The sequence below is a fragment of the Sander lucioperca genome, chromosome 14 (genome assembly GCF_008315115.2).
Source record: "Sander lucioperca isolate FBNREF2018 chromosome 14, SLUC_FBN_1.2, whole genome shotgun sequence".
Taxonomy (NCBI): domain Eukaryota; kingdom Metazoa; phylum Chordata; class Actinopteri; order Perciformes; family Percidae; genus Sander; species Sander lucioperca.
The window spans coordinates 11925727-11942364 of NC_050186.1; the positions used below are offsets into that span (position 1 = coordinate 11925727).

At 40.7% G+C, this 16638-nt stretch overlaps 2 protein-coding genes and 1 long non-coding RNA gene across 4 annotated transcripts in view; 2 read left to right on the plus strand and 1 right to left on the minus strand.

Moving 5' to 3' along the window:
• polm (polymerase (DNA directed), mu) lies at nucleotides 1-11420 on the plus strand. 2 transcript variants are annotated; one of them, XR_004895071.1, is made up of 11 exons: nucleotides 1-589; nucleotides 1438-1609; nucleotides 4412-4510; nucleotides 5949-6119; nucleotides 6205-6276; nucleotides 6419-6539; nucleotides 6665-6797; nucleotides 7860-7970; nucleotides 8732-9049; nucleotides 9989-10072; nucleotides 10904-11015. XR_004895071.1 is itself a non-coding variant. In XM_031287883.2 (11 exons), the coding sequence occupies exons 1-11, from the start codon at nucleotides 393-395 to the stop codon at nucleotides 10988-10990; spliced, it is 1557 nt and encodes a 518-aa protein (XP_031143743.1). In that variant the 5' UTR covers nucleotides 3-392; the 3' UTR covers nucleotides 10991-11420. The 2 variants fall into 2 exon arrangements, 1 of the variants encoding a protein (XP_031143743.1); XM_031287883.2 differs by having other exon boundaries at nucleotides 3-589; nucleotides 7860-7962; nucleotides 10904-11420.
• LOC116041892 lies at nucleotides 5183-5366 on the minus strand. Its single transcript, XR_004103035.1, has 2 exons — nucleotides 5327-5366; nucleotides 5183-5286 (listed from the first exon to the last, which is right to left on the minus strand). It is a non-coding gene; the product is annotated as an uncharacterized LOC116041892 (long non-coding RNA).
• ved (ventrally expressed dharma/bozozok antagonist) overlaps nucleotides 10953-16638 on the plus strand; it is a 25468-nt gene continuing 19782 nt past the window's right edge. The window contains exon 1 of the mRNA XM_031287942.2: nucleotides 10953-11019. The gene's annotated coding sequence lies outside the window, so the exon portion shown is untranslated. The remainder of the gene's footprint in view (nucleotides 11020-16638) is intronic.

The window sequence follows — 16638 nt, forward strand, 5'->3', positions numbered from 1 at the left end:
CAGTCGGAACTATTTTGGTAGCGCGCAGGTGGAGCCGGCGCAGCAACAGCTGCATCCGGTTTGCACTCTTGCACAGAAGTTTGCAGCTTTTGCGGCTTTTCATTCCCGCTAACTTCCTTCAGAGAATGAAACCCGTTACGGTAGACACGTGAACTTAACTACGTCGTAGCATTTTATGAATATTAACTGCTATTTTATGTTAATTAGCTTTATAAAAGTAAGCTAGCTTCAAAGAAGTGACGGACGTATGTCAGGAGTGAACGGAGCTAAAAAAATCAACATTAGCTTGACACAAGATTCTATATTTAGTTTTTATTACGAGATATGGACTCGACATGTATGCAGGCTTCAACTCTGATGGTTGAACGTCTGCTGTAACATCAGAGTCAACCATGGTGCCGTTAAAGAGAAGAAAGGTCGTCTCCTCCGGTGCTGGGGACACCGGCAGCGACCGTCCCGGAGATAAAGTACCGACCAGGTTCCCGCAGGTTGTTTTGTTTCTGTTGGAGAGAAAAATGGGAGCCAGTCGAAGAGCTTTTCTCTCTCAGCTCGGTCGAAAGAAAGGCTTTCAGGTGGAGGAGGTGTTCAGGTAAGATATATACTTTAACCCAGTGGTTCTCAAGCTTTTTTCAAAAATGTTCCCCCTTTGAACAGTTTTTTTAAGCCATGTACTCCCTAACCAGCTCGAATAATTTTTGGTAGAAAAAAAGTCTCTATAAAGAGGAAGAATACAGCGATGTCAACAGCCTTGTACCTGGAAAACATTTCGAGGACAACAGGAGAGTTAATGATCGCGTGCAGAGAGTTTACAGTGAATGTGGTGAAATATAAAGTACATATTACAACTAATATCTATATTTTGATTGTGAAGCATCATTATTCAAGATAAGAAAACATATTATTGCCATGCTTTCTTCTCTCTCTCCACATAAACAAAGATAATGTCAAAAAAATTATACTTCAAAAGTATTTTTTGCACATTTTTGAAAAAACATTATCTAAATAAAAACTAATATTAAGTAACATAAAGAAAAATAATAATTATAATGAATGGATTTATTAATTTAAAAAAAACATAATATCAAAAAGATAAATTCCTATTTATATTCATGTTATTGCCCACATGGACCTAGAAGTCACGACTTACAGTTTAATTTATACTTTTTATTTGTTGGAAATTACAATTCTTTGTTAGAACACACTACACACAGGCCTGAAATACACACACACATGCTCAGGTCCTATACATGCACAAATGGAGAGATGTCAGAGTGAGGGGGCTGTGACTGCTGGACAGGCGCCTCGAGCAGTTGGGAGGGCGGGGGGGTCAAGAGCACCTTGGCAGTCCAGCGACCCTCTGGTTCCCAACCCAGCTCCCTACAGACTGAGCTACTGCCACTGTCACATGTTGGATATTGTGTCTTTTTTTCCCCCCAGTGAGAGAGTCACACATGTTATCTGTGAGAACAACTGTAGTGACGAGGTGCGGACGTGGCTGCACTCGCAGGTCGGGGGCCGAACATCTGCTCAGCCGCTGGACATCAGCTGGTTCACAGAGAGCATGAGAGCAGGACGTCCTGTAGAAATACTGGACAGACATAAAGTACAGGTACATTTTTTTTTAAACGTTATTTAAAGATGATTTTGTGGGCATTTTAGGCCTTTATTAGACAGGGCATCTTGAGAGAGAGAGAGAGAGAAAGAGAGAGAGAGAGAAGGGCCGCAGGTCGGAGCTGAACCTGCAGCCGCTGAGCCTATGTACATAAGGGCACACGCTCAACCAGGTGAGCTATCCAGGCGCCCCAGCTACTGGTACATTTTACTTTCCTGAACTAACTGCCACAGCTTTTCTCTGCTCAGCCGCTGACTCCCATTTATCAAATGTCAAGGTTCATCGTTCTTTATATTTGTCATGTGCAGAACAATAAGAGAAGTAGTCGCCGGCGATGAAAGGGTTAGATTCTTAGGCCCCAACTACCGTAAACAGTTCTCATTTAATAACAAAACACACAAGCAAAAGCAAAGAATCTAAGACAAAAGAAGAAAATATATTGCAAGTTAAGATACAGAGGCTAAAATACAAACAAATAAAATATGAAGGGTTAAAGGTTTAGTGAAAATTTGCGTGTAAAGTTGGCCGTGCTCCAAAAATCTGTATCGAGACGTGCTTCTCACTGCTGAGTGTATCGATGCAGAGGCTAATGTAGTGAGACAGCAGCAAAGGCTGTGACGCCAGTTTTGAAAATGAACAATGTTGAAAAGTATTTGATGCAGTTCACAGTAAAGCCAATAGGTGGCAGCAAAGGCCAATCCCATTACACAACAGCGCTTGTCTCATTTAAAAACATACATTCAGTCGAGCATGTTAAGTTTAAATGTAAGAATATTTGTTTATTTATTTATTAATAACTGGGAGATCTCTGTGGGCCTGAATTTTAAGTTTTTAAAGTTGTGTGATTGCTGTTATACAGAGTAATAAAGAACATCTGTTGTAGTAAATTCAGGCAGTAGCTCAGTGTGTAGGGAGTTGGTTTGGAAACGGGGGGGGGGGGACCAGAGCATGAAGCATGGATTGGTAGCTGGAAATGATGATGTTAGGGTAACAGCTAATCTCACCATTAGTGTGTATAGCAGAAATAGGTAGGCACTGAGCATTTGTGTGTGTATTGTATGGGTGTGGTGCAGTGGATATGACACATGCCTTTGGTGTGGGAGACCTGGGTTCGATTCCCACTGCGATACATCAACCAGTGTGTCCCTGAGCAAGACACTTAACCCCTAGTTGCTCCAGAGGCGTACCACCTCTGACTAGGGTTGGGTACCGAAAATGGTAGGAATCAGACCGGATTAGAACGCAAATTTCGGTTCCTCATTTCGGTTCCACTTAATGTGTCGACTGAAATATTTTCCCTCTGTCGCTCCGAAAACGGACGTAAAAATATCACCCTCTCTCTGTAGTCTACCGTTAGCTAGCTACCGTAAATGTAGGCTACTTTTAAAATGCCATATTTTCCCTCTGGGCTCACCAAAACGGACGTAAAACGTTAATATATTGTTAAATTTAAATAATTTTCAATAAAAAAAAAAAAAAAAATCTGTAAAAGAGCCTTTCTTTGATGTAATTTTTCAGTTTTTCAAGAATCGGTTTAGGAATTGGAATCGTTTTAAAAGTACCGGTTCGGCATCGGAATCGTAAAAATCCAAACCATACCCAACCCTACCTCTGACATATATAGCAGTTGTATGTCGCTTTGGATAAAAGTGCCAGCTAAATGACGTGTAATGTAAACTAATGTAATGTAAACTCTGTGTAGTAAGTGTATTGTGATTTGTTTGCCTCTTTTATTGATATGTTATGTCTTTATATTGTTGTTCTGACACCTGCACCAATACAAATAATTCCTTGTACACATGTACTTGATGAATAAGTCTGATTCTATAAGTGTGTAAATACTAGGGTGGGGGGGGGAAAACCCATTCATGTAGGTATCATGATATTTTTTTTTTGCAACTATTTCTAAAATCGATTTGTTTCTTCAGAATTGATATTTATTGTTTATTTTTTTTACCAGTGATTTACCTAAACATGTTCTGTTTCTACGGTACAGCCGACGGCGACCACATGATATCTGTTTACAGCAAAACAGAGCGAAAACAGAAAATGCAGAAAATCAGCGTGATGTTCTTCTTTACAGATGAAATGTCAGACTGACTGACTGACATGTGATGTGCATTCTTATTAGAAAACAATGAGTTTTTAGAAATGTCTCATGATATATATTGTCTCTAGAAGTGGATTATTCAACTTTTTGTTAAAGAAGGAAAAGAAAATCAGAAAATACTCAATACTTCTAGAATCGCAATATTCTAAAATCCAATCGGCGCCCGTGTATCGTGAAATAATCGAATCAGGACAAAAGCATATCGTCCCCCCCTAGTAAACATGAATGAAATAAAAGGAAATTGGCTGATATGGAAACAAACATAATTTAACTTCAGCAGTTTGAATACAGGTGCTGGATTCCGGTTTGTTTTGTGCTGTTTATTCCCTCTTTTTTTTTTATTTCATTATTTATCTCGAACAATCAACAATGTTGTAAAAGAAGAAAAAAAAGAAAAAATTAAAACCACAAAATTAAAACACAAACAATCAGAATTTACCAAAGACCAAAAAAAATAAAAATAAAAAAGGATAAGTTTGAGAAGGAGCAGGCGGAAGCAAATAAATTATTTGGTCCTGCCCCTACTTCACAATATCATGTTATTACAAAACAAATAGATATGCAAATACAGAATACAATCTTTCAGGTCTTACAATAACTTACAACAAAACCTTTACATTACAATCATTTGGTCAAGTATTGATTTCTTTAATCTATTTTTGAACTGAATGATATTATTTCACTTTCAGGAGCAGCAGATTGATGAAGCGGAGGTTGTGGCGTTCTCTGTACCGAGCTACGCCTGTCTGAGAAGAACCACTCTGGACAACCACAACCCCGTCCTCACCGTAATGCCCCCCCCCCATGCAAACACAAATCTCATACATGTCACCCACAACTTTAACTTTGAGTTATTTATATAGCACCTTTCAGGCAGCACAAATTGACAAAATTACAAAATGAAGACACAGATGAGAGAAATAAAACAGTAAGACAATAAAATGTTAGTCTCGCAATGCCAGACCTTCCTCCACAGCGCTGCGGAGGAAGGTCTGGCTAGTCCGTATGGTGCCTCTGCAAAATAGCCTCGGGAAGGAACTTGTTTTGGTGGAACATTTGTACTTTCAAAAAATAGTTTTAGTCGTGCAACAGAAAAGATCTGAGGAGCAGTTAACCATAGTCCTCATAAATCTAGCGGAGTTTAGAACGCCAACACAAAGAAAGAGGAAGGTGACGGACATCCGGGCGTAAAGACATGCATCCGGCGGAATTTTCCGGCAGCACCGGAGCAATCCCGGAAGTGGAACGTCGTGGACATAGACTAATAAAATGTTACAACCAACAAGGTTAAAAAATGATTTAAAAAGCAATTATTAACACTTGTGAATAATGCAATAGCATTACTCCAAAGCCAGATTAAAAAGAAAAGTCTTTAGTTTCTTTTTAAAAATACAGAGAGAGCATCGCCATTTTAATCCCCAGACAGAGGCAGTGACTTCCACAGTTTAGGGGTGTATATACTAGGGATGCACCGAATCCAGATTTTAGGGTTTCGGCCGAATACTGAATCCAATGGTTAAGATTCTGCCGAATCCAAAAACGAATACCGAATCCTCCTCCCATCCTCAGTCCATGAACACAGTAAACACATGAATGAAGTAAACAGTGACTGTCCTTCCTTTGCCGTACCTGAAGTTGCTGCATTTTGGCTGCTGTCTGTAGATTCCTTCATCACAACTCGTATTCTTTCGGATGATTCATACCAGATCTTGTAACAGCGGTGATGTTGTGTATAGTTTAGGGTCCTCGCCACCACGAGACTAATCGGCATTGCAGATTGAACATGTAGCTGGACTTGAATGGCCTTCTTTTGACTGAAAGTACTGCCAAACTACACTTATTCTACTCACTAGTTCCATTTTCACTTTCTCACAGCCTGCTGCATTGAACGCTCCACCTACGTAAACACCTTCCCTGTAATCAACGGCGGCGGCGTAACGTCGACCAGCGTAGCGCGCGTAGTGCAAGCGTAGGGTTCGGTTCGGTGGAAAAAAAAATTCTAAGGTTTGGCAGAAACCGAACCCCGTCAAAAAGCCCAATATTCGGCCGAATCCTGGATTCGGTGCATCCCTGGTATAAACAGAATGCACTTTCCTTGTTGCTGTTATGGGACACGTTAGGAACATTTAAAAAGAAAATCAGGTGAGGACATTAGTGATCTGGCTGGAACATCAAATAAAGGAGAATCACTGGTCACTTTGATTGAAGATGTGTTTTCTGTCTCAGGATGCGTTGTCCCTGCTGGCTGAAAACGCCGAGCTCAGTGACGAGGATGGGCGAGGTGTTGCGTTCCGACGGGCCGCCGCCGTGTTGAAGGCTCTCCCCGAACCGGTGACGGGCGTGACGCAGCTCAGAGGGCTCCCCTGTCTCGGAGGACACTCGCTCAGAGTCATCAGAGTCAGTAGAAAATGTCCTTTTTTTAATCTACTTTATCACACTCAAAGAAGATCCTGTGATCCATTTTGATTCTCTTTTCTTGAAGGACATTCTGGAGAATGGAGCGTCAAGTGAAGTTGAATTTACAAAGCAGTCTGAGCGGTTTAAAGCACTGAAGGTATGTCAGCAGTTTCACTCATAAATTAAGTGCAATAGCCTACTATATTTTATGTTGGTGGAGTCCCAGGGTTATTTCTGAGAGTTGATTGAATTTTGGATAATAATGTTTTTAGTTGTTGATGTCACGTTGTGTGTTTCAGGTTTTAACGGATATTTTTGGAGTTGGAGCAAAAACAGCAGAGCGCTGGATCAGAGACGGGATACACAGCCTTCACCAGTTGCAGGAATCAGGACAAACGCTCAATCGAGCGCAACAAGCAGGTGTGTGTGTGTGTGTGTGCGTGTGCGTGTGCGTGTGCGTGTGCGTGTGCGTGTGCGTGTGTCCTGATGCCCATGTCTGTATTTCATCTGGTTTCTCTCTGAATGAACAGCGTTTCTTCTCTCAGGCCTGGAGCACTATGATGACCTGAAGCAGCCCGTCACGAAGGCGGAGGCTGACGCCATCGGCGAGATCGTGGAGGAAGCTGTCGTGTCTGTGTTACCCGGGGCTCAGATCACTCTGATCGGAGGATTCAGGAGGTACAACAGCAAAACACTCACTCGTTCCGCTATTAGGATCGTCAAACTGGTATAAAATGACATTCAATGGGCTATTATTATACTTAAGTCTTAAAGGTGCTCTAAGTGATGTTGGGTGATGGCACTTCTTGTTGACGTTCAAATTATTGTCAAACAAAACGGAGGCTAGCTTGCCCCTCCCTCCTTCTCCCTTCCGCGCACTAACCCCCCAACCCCCACCCCCAAACTATCCTTCTTGGTTATTGGCTGGAAGACTGTTTGTTATGTTTGGTGGCGCAGTTTGTTTTTGTTGCCGTTTGTGGAGGCTGGGCTGTCTACAGAGACCACATTGTTTTACAGTGTGTTCAGGAGACAGGCAGCTCGCGGATAGTGAGGAGATTTTTGCTGGTTGTGAACAAAAATGTGGTAGCCTAAAAAACGCGTAACATCACTTAGAGCACCTTTAAATTTAACTTGGTGAACCTGCAGAAGCCCTGGAGGTTGAGCACTTTAGCGTCAATCTGCTTTAAACTCTGCAGGTTGAATCCTAGATCCAACTGATACAACTGTGTAAGAACGCAGCAGGTTCTTTTTAAAAGTCAAAAGTACAAGCTTGTGGAAAGAGAAACTTAACTACGATTCCCAGGGTGCATTTTTGTTACTGAAACACAATCTGCATCTTAAAATAATTCTCTTTTTTTTTAATTATGGCGCCGTGTTTTATTCTTTAACGATTAAGAGTTTTGAAGTATTGACTCTGACTGGGTTCTTCTTCGTAGCAAAGGCAGCCGAGACTCATGGGTACTGTAGTATTTAGAGCCATCACCAAACTGAGGGACAATTTAAAAAAAGGATTTCTCTGAAACTGGGTGGTCAGAACAGAAACCTATTAGGAGTCCGGTGTTGAGTTTATGTTCAGTCAAATAAAATTGAGCAGATAGTTTAAAGATTTCTTTAAAAGATAAACTTAAAATGGGAATACACGATGGAGAAAGACACACAGCTTCTCCCTTATCCATCCTCCTATTTTATGTAGAAATGATCTTCAAACTGTAACATTAGCGCTTCTGACGCTCTCTCCAGAGGAAAGCTGACGGGCCATGATGTTGACTTCCTAATAACACACCCAGAAGAGGGCAGAGAGGTGGGACTGATGCCTAAAGTCGTCTCCTGGTTGGAATCACAGGTAAAATTGTCAGGCAACGGCTATTTTAATATACACTTTTTAATCATCTAAATTAGGGTTGCACGATATTGACAAAATGTGATATTGCGATATTGATTACAAATATTGCGATATCGATATTCATTTCGATATTTTTAAACATATGTAAAATTACAAAAGTTATGGGACTCATCAAAATAGATTCATAACAAATACAACTCAAGGTTTATTTCAACTGACGGTCATATTGGACTGGTCCAACATGAAGAAATAAATACATAAATAAGGACCATGTCTACAGAACAGGACATGTTGTACTGGTTGGACAGTATAAAATATATAAATAAAGAGAACAGGACAACTTTTCTTTCTCTTCTCTGATTTGTTCGTTTAATTGTCTCTATCCATTTCTTCACTTACACTGTCCCTCTGTAGAAATATGCACACACGTGGTACGCTCCATAGGGTTTGTCACGTAGTGGACCTGTGCGCTGACGTGCACTAACATATGCAGTTGGCACGGTAACTGGCCAATGAAACATGATCATTACAGCGTTTCAAGCTCTAAATCAAACACAACTAAGCCACACAGCCAACGGACGGGACGCAGCGCTCCACAAAATAAAACAAAATATCACATACTTATCACGACACTTTCGATATAATATTGCACAACGTGATATCGCGATAACGATATTGAGTCGATATATCATGCACCCCCTAATCTAAATTTATACTAGCCAGATTCAAACTGCACAAACGTTTTAATGACAGAGTTCTGTCTCTCCAGGGTTTCCTGTTGTACCAGAAAACTACAAGAAACTCTTACCTGGAGGCTAAAGACGGTCCTGCTCGGCCCGCCTCCAACATGGACCGCTTCGAGAGGTGTTTCTCCATCTTTAAACTGGCCGACGCGGAGAAACGAGGAACGAAACAGACAGAAAATACACCTGAGGACACGTGCAGGCTCGCAGCCCACTCGCAGGTTACAGACGAAGGACCGAAACCTGCCAGCGGACACAGACGGTGGCGAGCCGTGAGAGTGGACCTAGTGGTCTCTCCCATCAGCCAATTTGCTTTTGCTCTGCTGGGCTGGACCGGATCCAAGGTGGTCTTTCTTAAGTAACCTAGGATAAGATGTTCCTCAGTGGATAATACTCCCACTAACTCCTTACACTCCTTGCTGACCCCTCCCCTCTGGCAGGAGGCTGCGGTCCATCAGGACCAAATCCTCACGCCATAAAACCAGTTTTTCCCCAACAAGGCTCGGGTCACTACAATTGCACTAACCTTCATCCTGGACTTAACATCTGCCCATTGTAGGGCTGCACTTTGAAATAAAATTGCCTTGCCTTGCCTTAATTTCATCGTCTACATCGCGATGTGCGCATGCACGATAGTCACATCGCAGGACAATGCGATGTTGACGCTACAACTTCTTTGCCACTTGTTAAAAAAAGTAAACTTTCACCGTTCTCCTTTTACATGATTGTTACCGGCCTTTCTTCCTAATTTCCCTCTCCAAAATCACTTCAGAAGAGTAGTCACAGCGCTTGCTTTGGTGTTTGTAAAGCATTAAAGTTCAACAAAGAATGGTTCACATTAGATTTTTTATTTTCTATGTAGATGCACTCCCCTACAAAATCACCTCAGTAGTTGAGAATTATTTATTATTTCCAAATAGAGCTATTTATGTAATCTTGTAAAAATTAGACTTTTTTCAGCAGGAAAAACAATATCGCAATGTCAGTTTTTCCAATATCGTGCAGCCCTAGCCCATTGCATATACTATATATTCTTTACAATTTTGCACTCAACCCATTCATCTTTTTCCATCTAGTTACTTTGGATATATATATATATATATATATATATATATATATATATATATATATATATATATATATATATATTTCTTTCTGTATTTATTGTTTATTTTACATTAATGTTTTCTTTGTTTTTTTATGTATGTAGCACCTTTCACTAACACAAATTCCACATAAGTGTAACTTATTGTGGCAAAAAAAATTCTGATTGTTCTCTGCAGTTGTTTGAGAGAGAGCTGCGACGCTGGGCGGGGCACGAGAAGGCCATGTCTCTGAGCAGCCACGCTCTGTACGACAACAAACAGGTAAACACTTCTTACATTATGCAGTCCTTCCAAAAAGAGTTTTTTTTGTGATTGTTGCAGGCAAAAATCCTTGATTATGCGGCACGTTTTCTTAAAAACGATGGAATATGCGGAATATTTATGCAATTTTATGCGATGAAATTGCGGGAACTTGCAAAAATTGCGGTTCCATCATGGCTTCATTGTGCATTGTGCAGCTTTTTGATGATGTTCACGTCGCATAATTAAGTCACTTCATAACGTTCCCATGGCAACAGGGGGAAATGGCTGCTCTTGTGTGAAGTAAACGCAAAATTTTTCAACTTTCTGCTAAAATATGTGTGACTTTTTTGCAACGAAAATGCGGGGATTATGAAGTCATGCAAGCCCTGCATATTTTGTGCGGAAATCGGCAATTTATGCGGCGAAAGTGCGGCGTATTTGAAAAAATCCGGCCCCCGCATAAATATGCAGACTTTGGCTGATTATGCGTTGAATTATGCGATCGCATAATTGCGGTTTTCTGGAGGGACTGATTATGTTGTGTGTGTTTATATATTTGTTTTTTTAAATTGATGAAAACACATTTTTTTATTTTATTTATGACACAATTTCAATACTTTTATTGATGAATATGGTTTCTTGACTTACATAACCTTTTAGGTTAGGTTGTGCTGATTTTAGGGATATAAAGCATTTGAAGATACTCCAAGAAATGACATCACAATAAGCAAAAATGCCAATGTAGGCACCGGCCGACCATTTCTACTCAGAGTTCAAAGGGTTAACACATTTTTAATTTAGTCTTTTTTCTTGCATAATTAATGAGATGGCTTTTCATTCTTCTTACAGGGTAGATATCTGAAAGCTACGTCAGAGGAGGAGATATTTACTTATCTTGGTCTGGAGTACATTCCTCCGTCAGAGAGAAACGCCTGATGATGATCTCCGACACGAGGAGCAAGCAGGTACCATCTGAGGTTTATAACCCGCACGCAGAACTGTTAACGGAGCCGCCAAGTGGACCTTTATACTCCCTCCTGAATCATAAATAACAAGTCTTTGAGTTTAAACCCTCTGAGGTCTGAGGGCATTTTCACATATGTTCTTAAAATTAACTTTTTAGGGTATTTGCGTATAACTGATCCCCATGTGATTCACATCAAAATGTTCCGAACAAACTCAGCTTTGCGTATAGTGACGCCCACATTGTTTCTAGAGCAATGTGTGGAGAGATAATTTGGTGCTAAAGATGCAACGTTGATGTTGGCTTTTTAAAATTCCTCAAATCTTAAAGAACAAAAAACCAAACAAAAAAAACCCTTAAAGCTTTAGTGCGTAACTTTTTGATATTAATGAACGTCCGTAACATTCAAGCCATCACCAAATGAGTTGCTACAAAGCTAATTAAGACTATCAGCTCCACACAACTCTCTCTGGATTTCTCACTATGACTATGTTCAGAAGATCGTGGCGTCCGGTGACTTTCCCGCGCAGAAACTCGAATAAAGATAATCACCTCTTCTGAAGAGTCCATCATGTATTTTAATCCTCCGTGTCCTCCGTGGCTACTAGCAACTGCGTGAATGAGGGTGGGGGCGGTGCGCGATCACGGAAGACTTGTATCATGTGGACGCGTCGACAGTGTTGTTGTCATTACTTAGAATTCCTCATGGGGGTGACAGATGCTACGCACTATAGTTTTAACTTATGATATGTTGTATGAATTGTTTCGGTGCTTGAAATGAGTTTAGGTTATATGTGATTTAAAATAGATAAATGTCTGAAATGAAAATTAGTAATATAGATTTTTGAGTAGGAGTTTTTGTCAAACATTGTTTGGACGCGCCGGTGCGTATTTTGCCCTCAGAGGGTTAAACCCTCACCAGACACCAAAACAAGTGCAAGTTTTTAATGTTATGCGACATGATCTCATTACGATTAGTCGATTGACAGAAAATTGAACTGGCAGCTATTTTGATAATCGAGTAATCGTAGTAATTTTTGGGCTCTGGGAAATTACACAGGACTTGTTAATATGTTTTGAGATTTTAATGACAAAATGATTAAACAGGAAAATAAAAGGCAGATTAAATCGAAAAATTTAAATAATTGTTAGTTGTGGAAACAAAAAAAAGATGGAATGTGCAAAATATTGACTAAGGGACGGCTGTGGCTCAGGTGGTAAGAGCGGTCGCCTAGCGATCGGAAGGTTGGTTGAAATTGAAACTGAACCCCGAATTGCTCCCGATGCTGCGCCATCGGAGTGTAAATGTGTGTGAATGTTTATCTGATGAGCAGGTGGCACCTGGTACGGCAGCCTCGGCCACAGTGTGTGAATGGTGTGTCACTACCCGATGTGAGTCGAGTGCAGATGTGAGTTGCGCATGCTCAGATTTAAACGTTTTACGGCATAACGCCAAGGGATCCGGATCCGGCTGCAAGCTTTTCTCATTACAAACAATAACAGAAGATGGAAATCATTTTAAAAACGTTTTAGCTATCTATGATTGTTTGATTGCTAACGTTAGCTCAAAACACCATTCCAGTGACAGCCTTTGTTGTGTGTGATTGCTAACTTGTAGCCTGCAGTGAATGAATTCCGTTACGTAGGTCCATTTCTATTGTATCGACGTTCCAGAAGTCTCTCGTTGGCAGGTTCTTGTCGGCTACTTCAGCCTCTGATCTAGAACTGACATCAGGGATCATGCCGTGAAAATGTGATGCCTTACGCTAAATAATAAATGACTGCTATGTAATGTACCTATCTCATTATTCTGTGGCTGACAGCAGAACAGATCTGCGTGAAATCCGTCTAGCTGGATCCGGATCCTTTGGCGTTGTGCCGTAAACCGTTTAAATCTGAGCATGCGCAACTCACATCTGCACTCGACTCACATCGGGTAGTGACATGGTGAATGGTTTCTGTACTATGTTTATAAAATACAGTCCATTTATAAAAACAGTCCATTTACTAAGGAATAAAGCGTTCCCGTTGCAAAGAAATCTGCCAGGAAATGTGCTCTTGCATGTATTTTGTTGGAACTTTTTACAGGATAAAGAGTTCATCTTTTTTTTTGCTGGTCAACTCTGTGTTTGTTTGGACGGATCGCTCTGCACCGCTGGACTGGCCTCGTTCAAAACGAACGAAAGTTGCTGCGTTGTTATTGTATCACGACCCAAAGCTGTGTTGCGTTTGCTTTTTATATTGTTACCTTCCATTTTAACTGTATTTCACTAAATATTGCACTTTACAGCACCTTGTAACCCTGGTTCTCAAAGGTGCTTTATGAACAAAGTTTACCAGCTTACTTACTTACTGTGACCAGTTAGTTTGAACCTTTCAAGTTCAACAATACGATACACTGAATGATTCAACAGATTGCAGTTGGAGTCAAGCTTTGCATCGAGCTAAAACTAAACGCATTTTTAAGTTTTCTCTACTTCATACTCTCACCTAGAAACTCCATTCAAACCTTATAATGTTCCACATCCTTTTGGCATTATTCTACTTTTAAAGCCAACAATTGAATTAAGCATTTCGCTTTTCAAAAAACTTAAAATATTCCACAATGTTTTTTTATTCAACTTTTAAATGAAATTCCTACAAATTAAACCCATTTCCACTTGTCCAACTATTCCTACTATTTCAATTTCTTCTTACACACTTAAGCCAGTTCAGCATTCACACACATTTTTTTGCAGGAAATGCATTTTCTATTGCAGTCTAATATAACAGTCCTGTAATAAATCTTCCTTCATGAAGGTTATAATGTTTTGTTTATTTTGGAAATGTTTGAGAGACGTTTTGACTCAAATGTTTGATCATTTCGGAGGTTTGTGCTGCTGTTAAATTGTAGGATTTATTACAGGACTGTTGCATGAGTTTCAGCTATTTATGTACCTAATGATGAACTGGCTTCATCCGGAATTCAAAATTCCAAACTTGAGATACAAAGTGCTGTGATGTTCCTGCTACTTAAGTTGATCATCTGAACTGTACTTTCTAGTTTTATACTTTGCAATAAAATATGTATAAATTAAGTCTTAAAGGATACAACTTTTGGTATTCTATATTTTTGTTGTTGTCAACAAATCCCATGAAATCCATGACCATAAATGTGAACCTCGTGGTGGTGCTAAAGGGAAAGTCTGGGGATTCATCCTCAGTAAAACTTCATGGAAATACATCAAATAGTTTTAAGATGTTTCCGTCTGAACTTACTCAACCATCCCTAGAGACTCTGATTTTAAGATGGTAAATGTTCATGTATAACTTCCACTCTAAAAGGGTCCAAAGAACTAATAGGCCGATGTCACACTTCCTGCTCCCGGAACGCGGAGTAGGGAATCAGAACTTCCGGTCAACAGTCCCTTTTTCCGTGAGGATTTAGATTATCAGCCATAATGTCTAAACCATCCCATAATGTCAAAACCATCCGAGGTAGACTGACCCCGAGCCTCGTGGTTGTGAAACGAAAGTTGCTGCTCCTGTAGAAGCTAGAAGTCTGTATGAAATTAACCTTGTTTTAAGAAAAAACATATTTTATCTGCGATCTTATGGAAAAAAAACTACACTACCCACAATCCTAAGCGTAACAGCAACGTCTCTGATTGGTCCAACTCACCGTTACCATAGAAACATTTACCGAAACCGCGTACGGCTAGGGCGAGCTTCTACCATTGAAGTCTCTGATAGTTTCTGTACACGGTCTTGTACCTTTTGCCTGTTTTGCCGTTTTTTTCAAAATGTTTTTTACTTTGAGAGAGATAATTTACAATCCCAACCACATCGTCGTAGGTGACTTCAGGCAGGTTGCGGAGAGACTTGGTCCAGCAGTATCTATCGGGCTCCGCCATTGTAAAAAGTTAACCGGAAGAGCCGTATCCCCACTCAAAGACGTTCTTCCGGTTTTCAATTGTTGCATGACATAGGCCTATTTCTAGGGCTTAATTTGAGCCAGAAAACACACCGGAACATGTTCCAGCACCTCAGACATTGGATCTGGAACCTTTTTTATTGGATCCGGCACCTCCTGTGTCACTATGACAAATTAATCGCCTAAATGAAAAAAACAAAACTACTGTTTGTGTAGTGTTCAATGTTGTTATCTGTCTTGTTAGTCTTTATTCCCCATTGGAGTTCCACAAAAATCTTGTGTTTGCATTTTCGATGCGTTTTGAGGTGAATTTTCAGGGTAAGACGGAGGGGGGAGAGGGACGGAGGGAGGGGAGACAGGGGGGAGAGGGAGGGAAGGAGGGAGGGAGGGGAGACAGAGGGGGGAGGGAGGGGAGACAGAGAGGGGAGAGGGATGGTGGGAGGGAGGGGAGACAGAGGGGGGAGAGGGACGGAGGGAGGGAGGGAGGGGAGGCACTTCAACAGCGCGGCGCTGCACTTCAAGTGACACAAGCACTTGTGCTGGTTGAGATTGCTGTTATAGCCTCATTTCATTCAGGGGAAAAATGTCAAAAAGACAACAAAGTTTGCTTAACTTTTTCAAATCCGCTGGCCAGTCGGATCCCAAACAAGCAGAAAACGTTTCCGCCGATCAAGAATGTGGAGACCACGGTGGTTTTTTTGGTTAATTATTTATTAGTTAATAATAGTCTGATGGATAATTGCTGCTTGTGAAAACGATTGTTGCAGTGTTTTTTTTTTTTTTTTTTTACATTTCGCACCGATGCAGTGCATGTTCTGAAATAAAAATAAACATTGCTCTGATGTACACACAGCGTTGTTTAGGTGTTTTTAGTCAGTGAAGCTACGTAGGCAGTGTAAATTTTGTTCCGTTACCTCCAACCCCCGTTTTGAGTCACTGGATCCACCCCCCCTCTGCACTCCGGGACACAAATTACAAATTAAGCACTGCCTATTTGCTCTTGTTTCATAAAGACAGAAACCAAGCAGGTTTCTCCTGAACAGTTACACTGTGATGGGATTAAATCTGCAGGAGATCATGTTAAAAAAAAAAAAAGAGACGTGATAAGAAAAGTTTGATCCAATCAAACCAGAACAGAGCAGAACATGTAAAACTTTATCATTTGTTTAACAAGGAAACACAGAAGATATACTTATATATTTATCATAGGTGTAACCTTATCACTTGACGTACAGCAGGACATTTTTGTCTGTTGTCTCATGTAAAATGTAAAAGGAACATTAACCCACATACACACCTGTGTACCACTGACCTGTATTCTCCAACGTCCTCTTCACCTTATCTGTACATTCACTCAAGAGAAAACCACACAGCAGATACCACGAGAGAGCTCGGTGAAAGAAACCCGTAGACACTGAGTACATTTACTAAAGTAAACATGGGGCTTTCACAAAGGAGACGCTGTTTGTGTCTCGTGTCAAACCAAAAGTCAACGTAGACTTAGTCTACTTTTACATAGTCTCGCTTTGCCAGACCATCCACACGCTGCGGAGCCGAGGAGGGTCTGGCCGGTCCACACAGCATTCTGGGATGGGAGAAAAACGTGCTCTGGTTTATTGGCATTTCTTTAAACCAATCACAATTGTCATGGGCAGCGCTAAGCTTAGCACGGCGCCGCTGTAAAATAGTCGTGCGAGAGAAAACTCA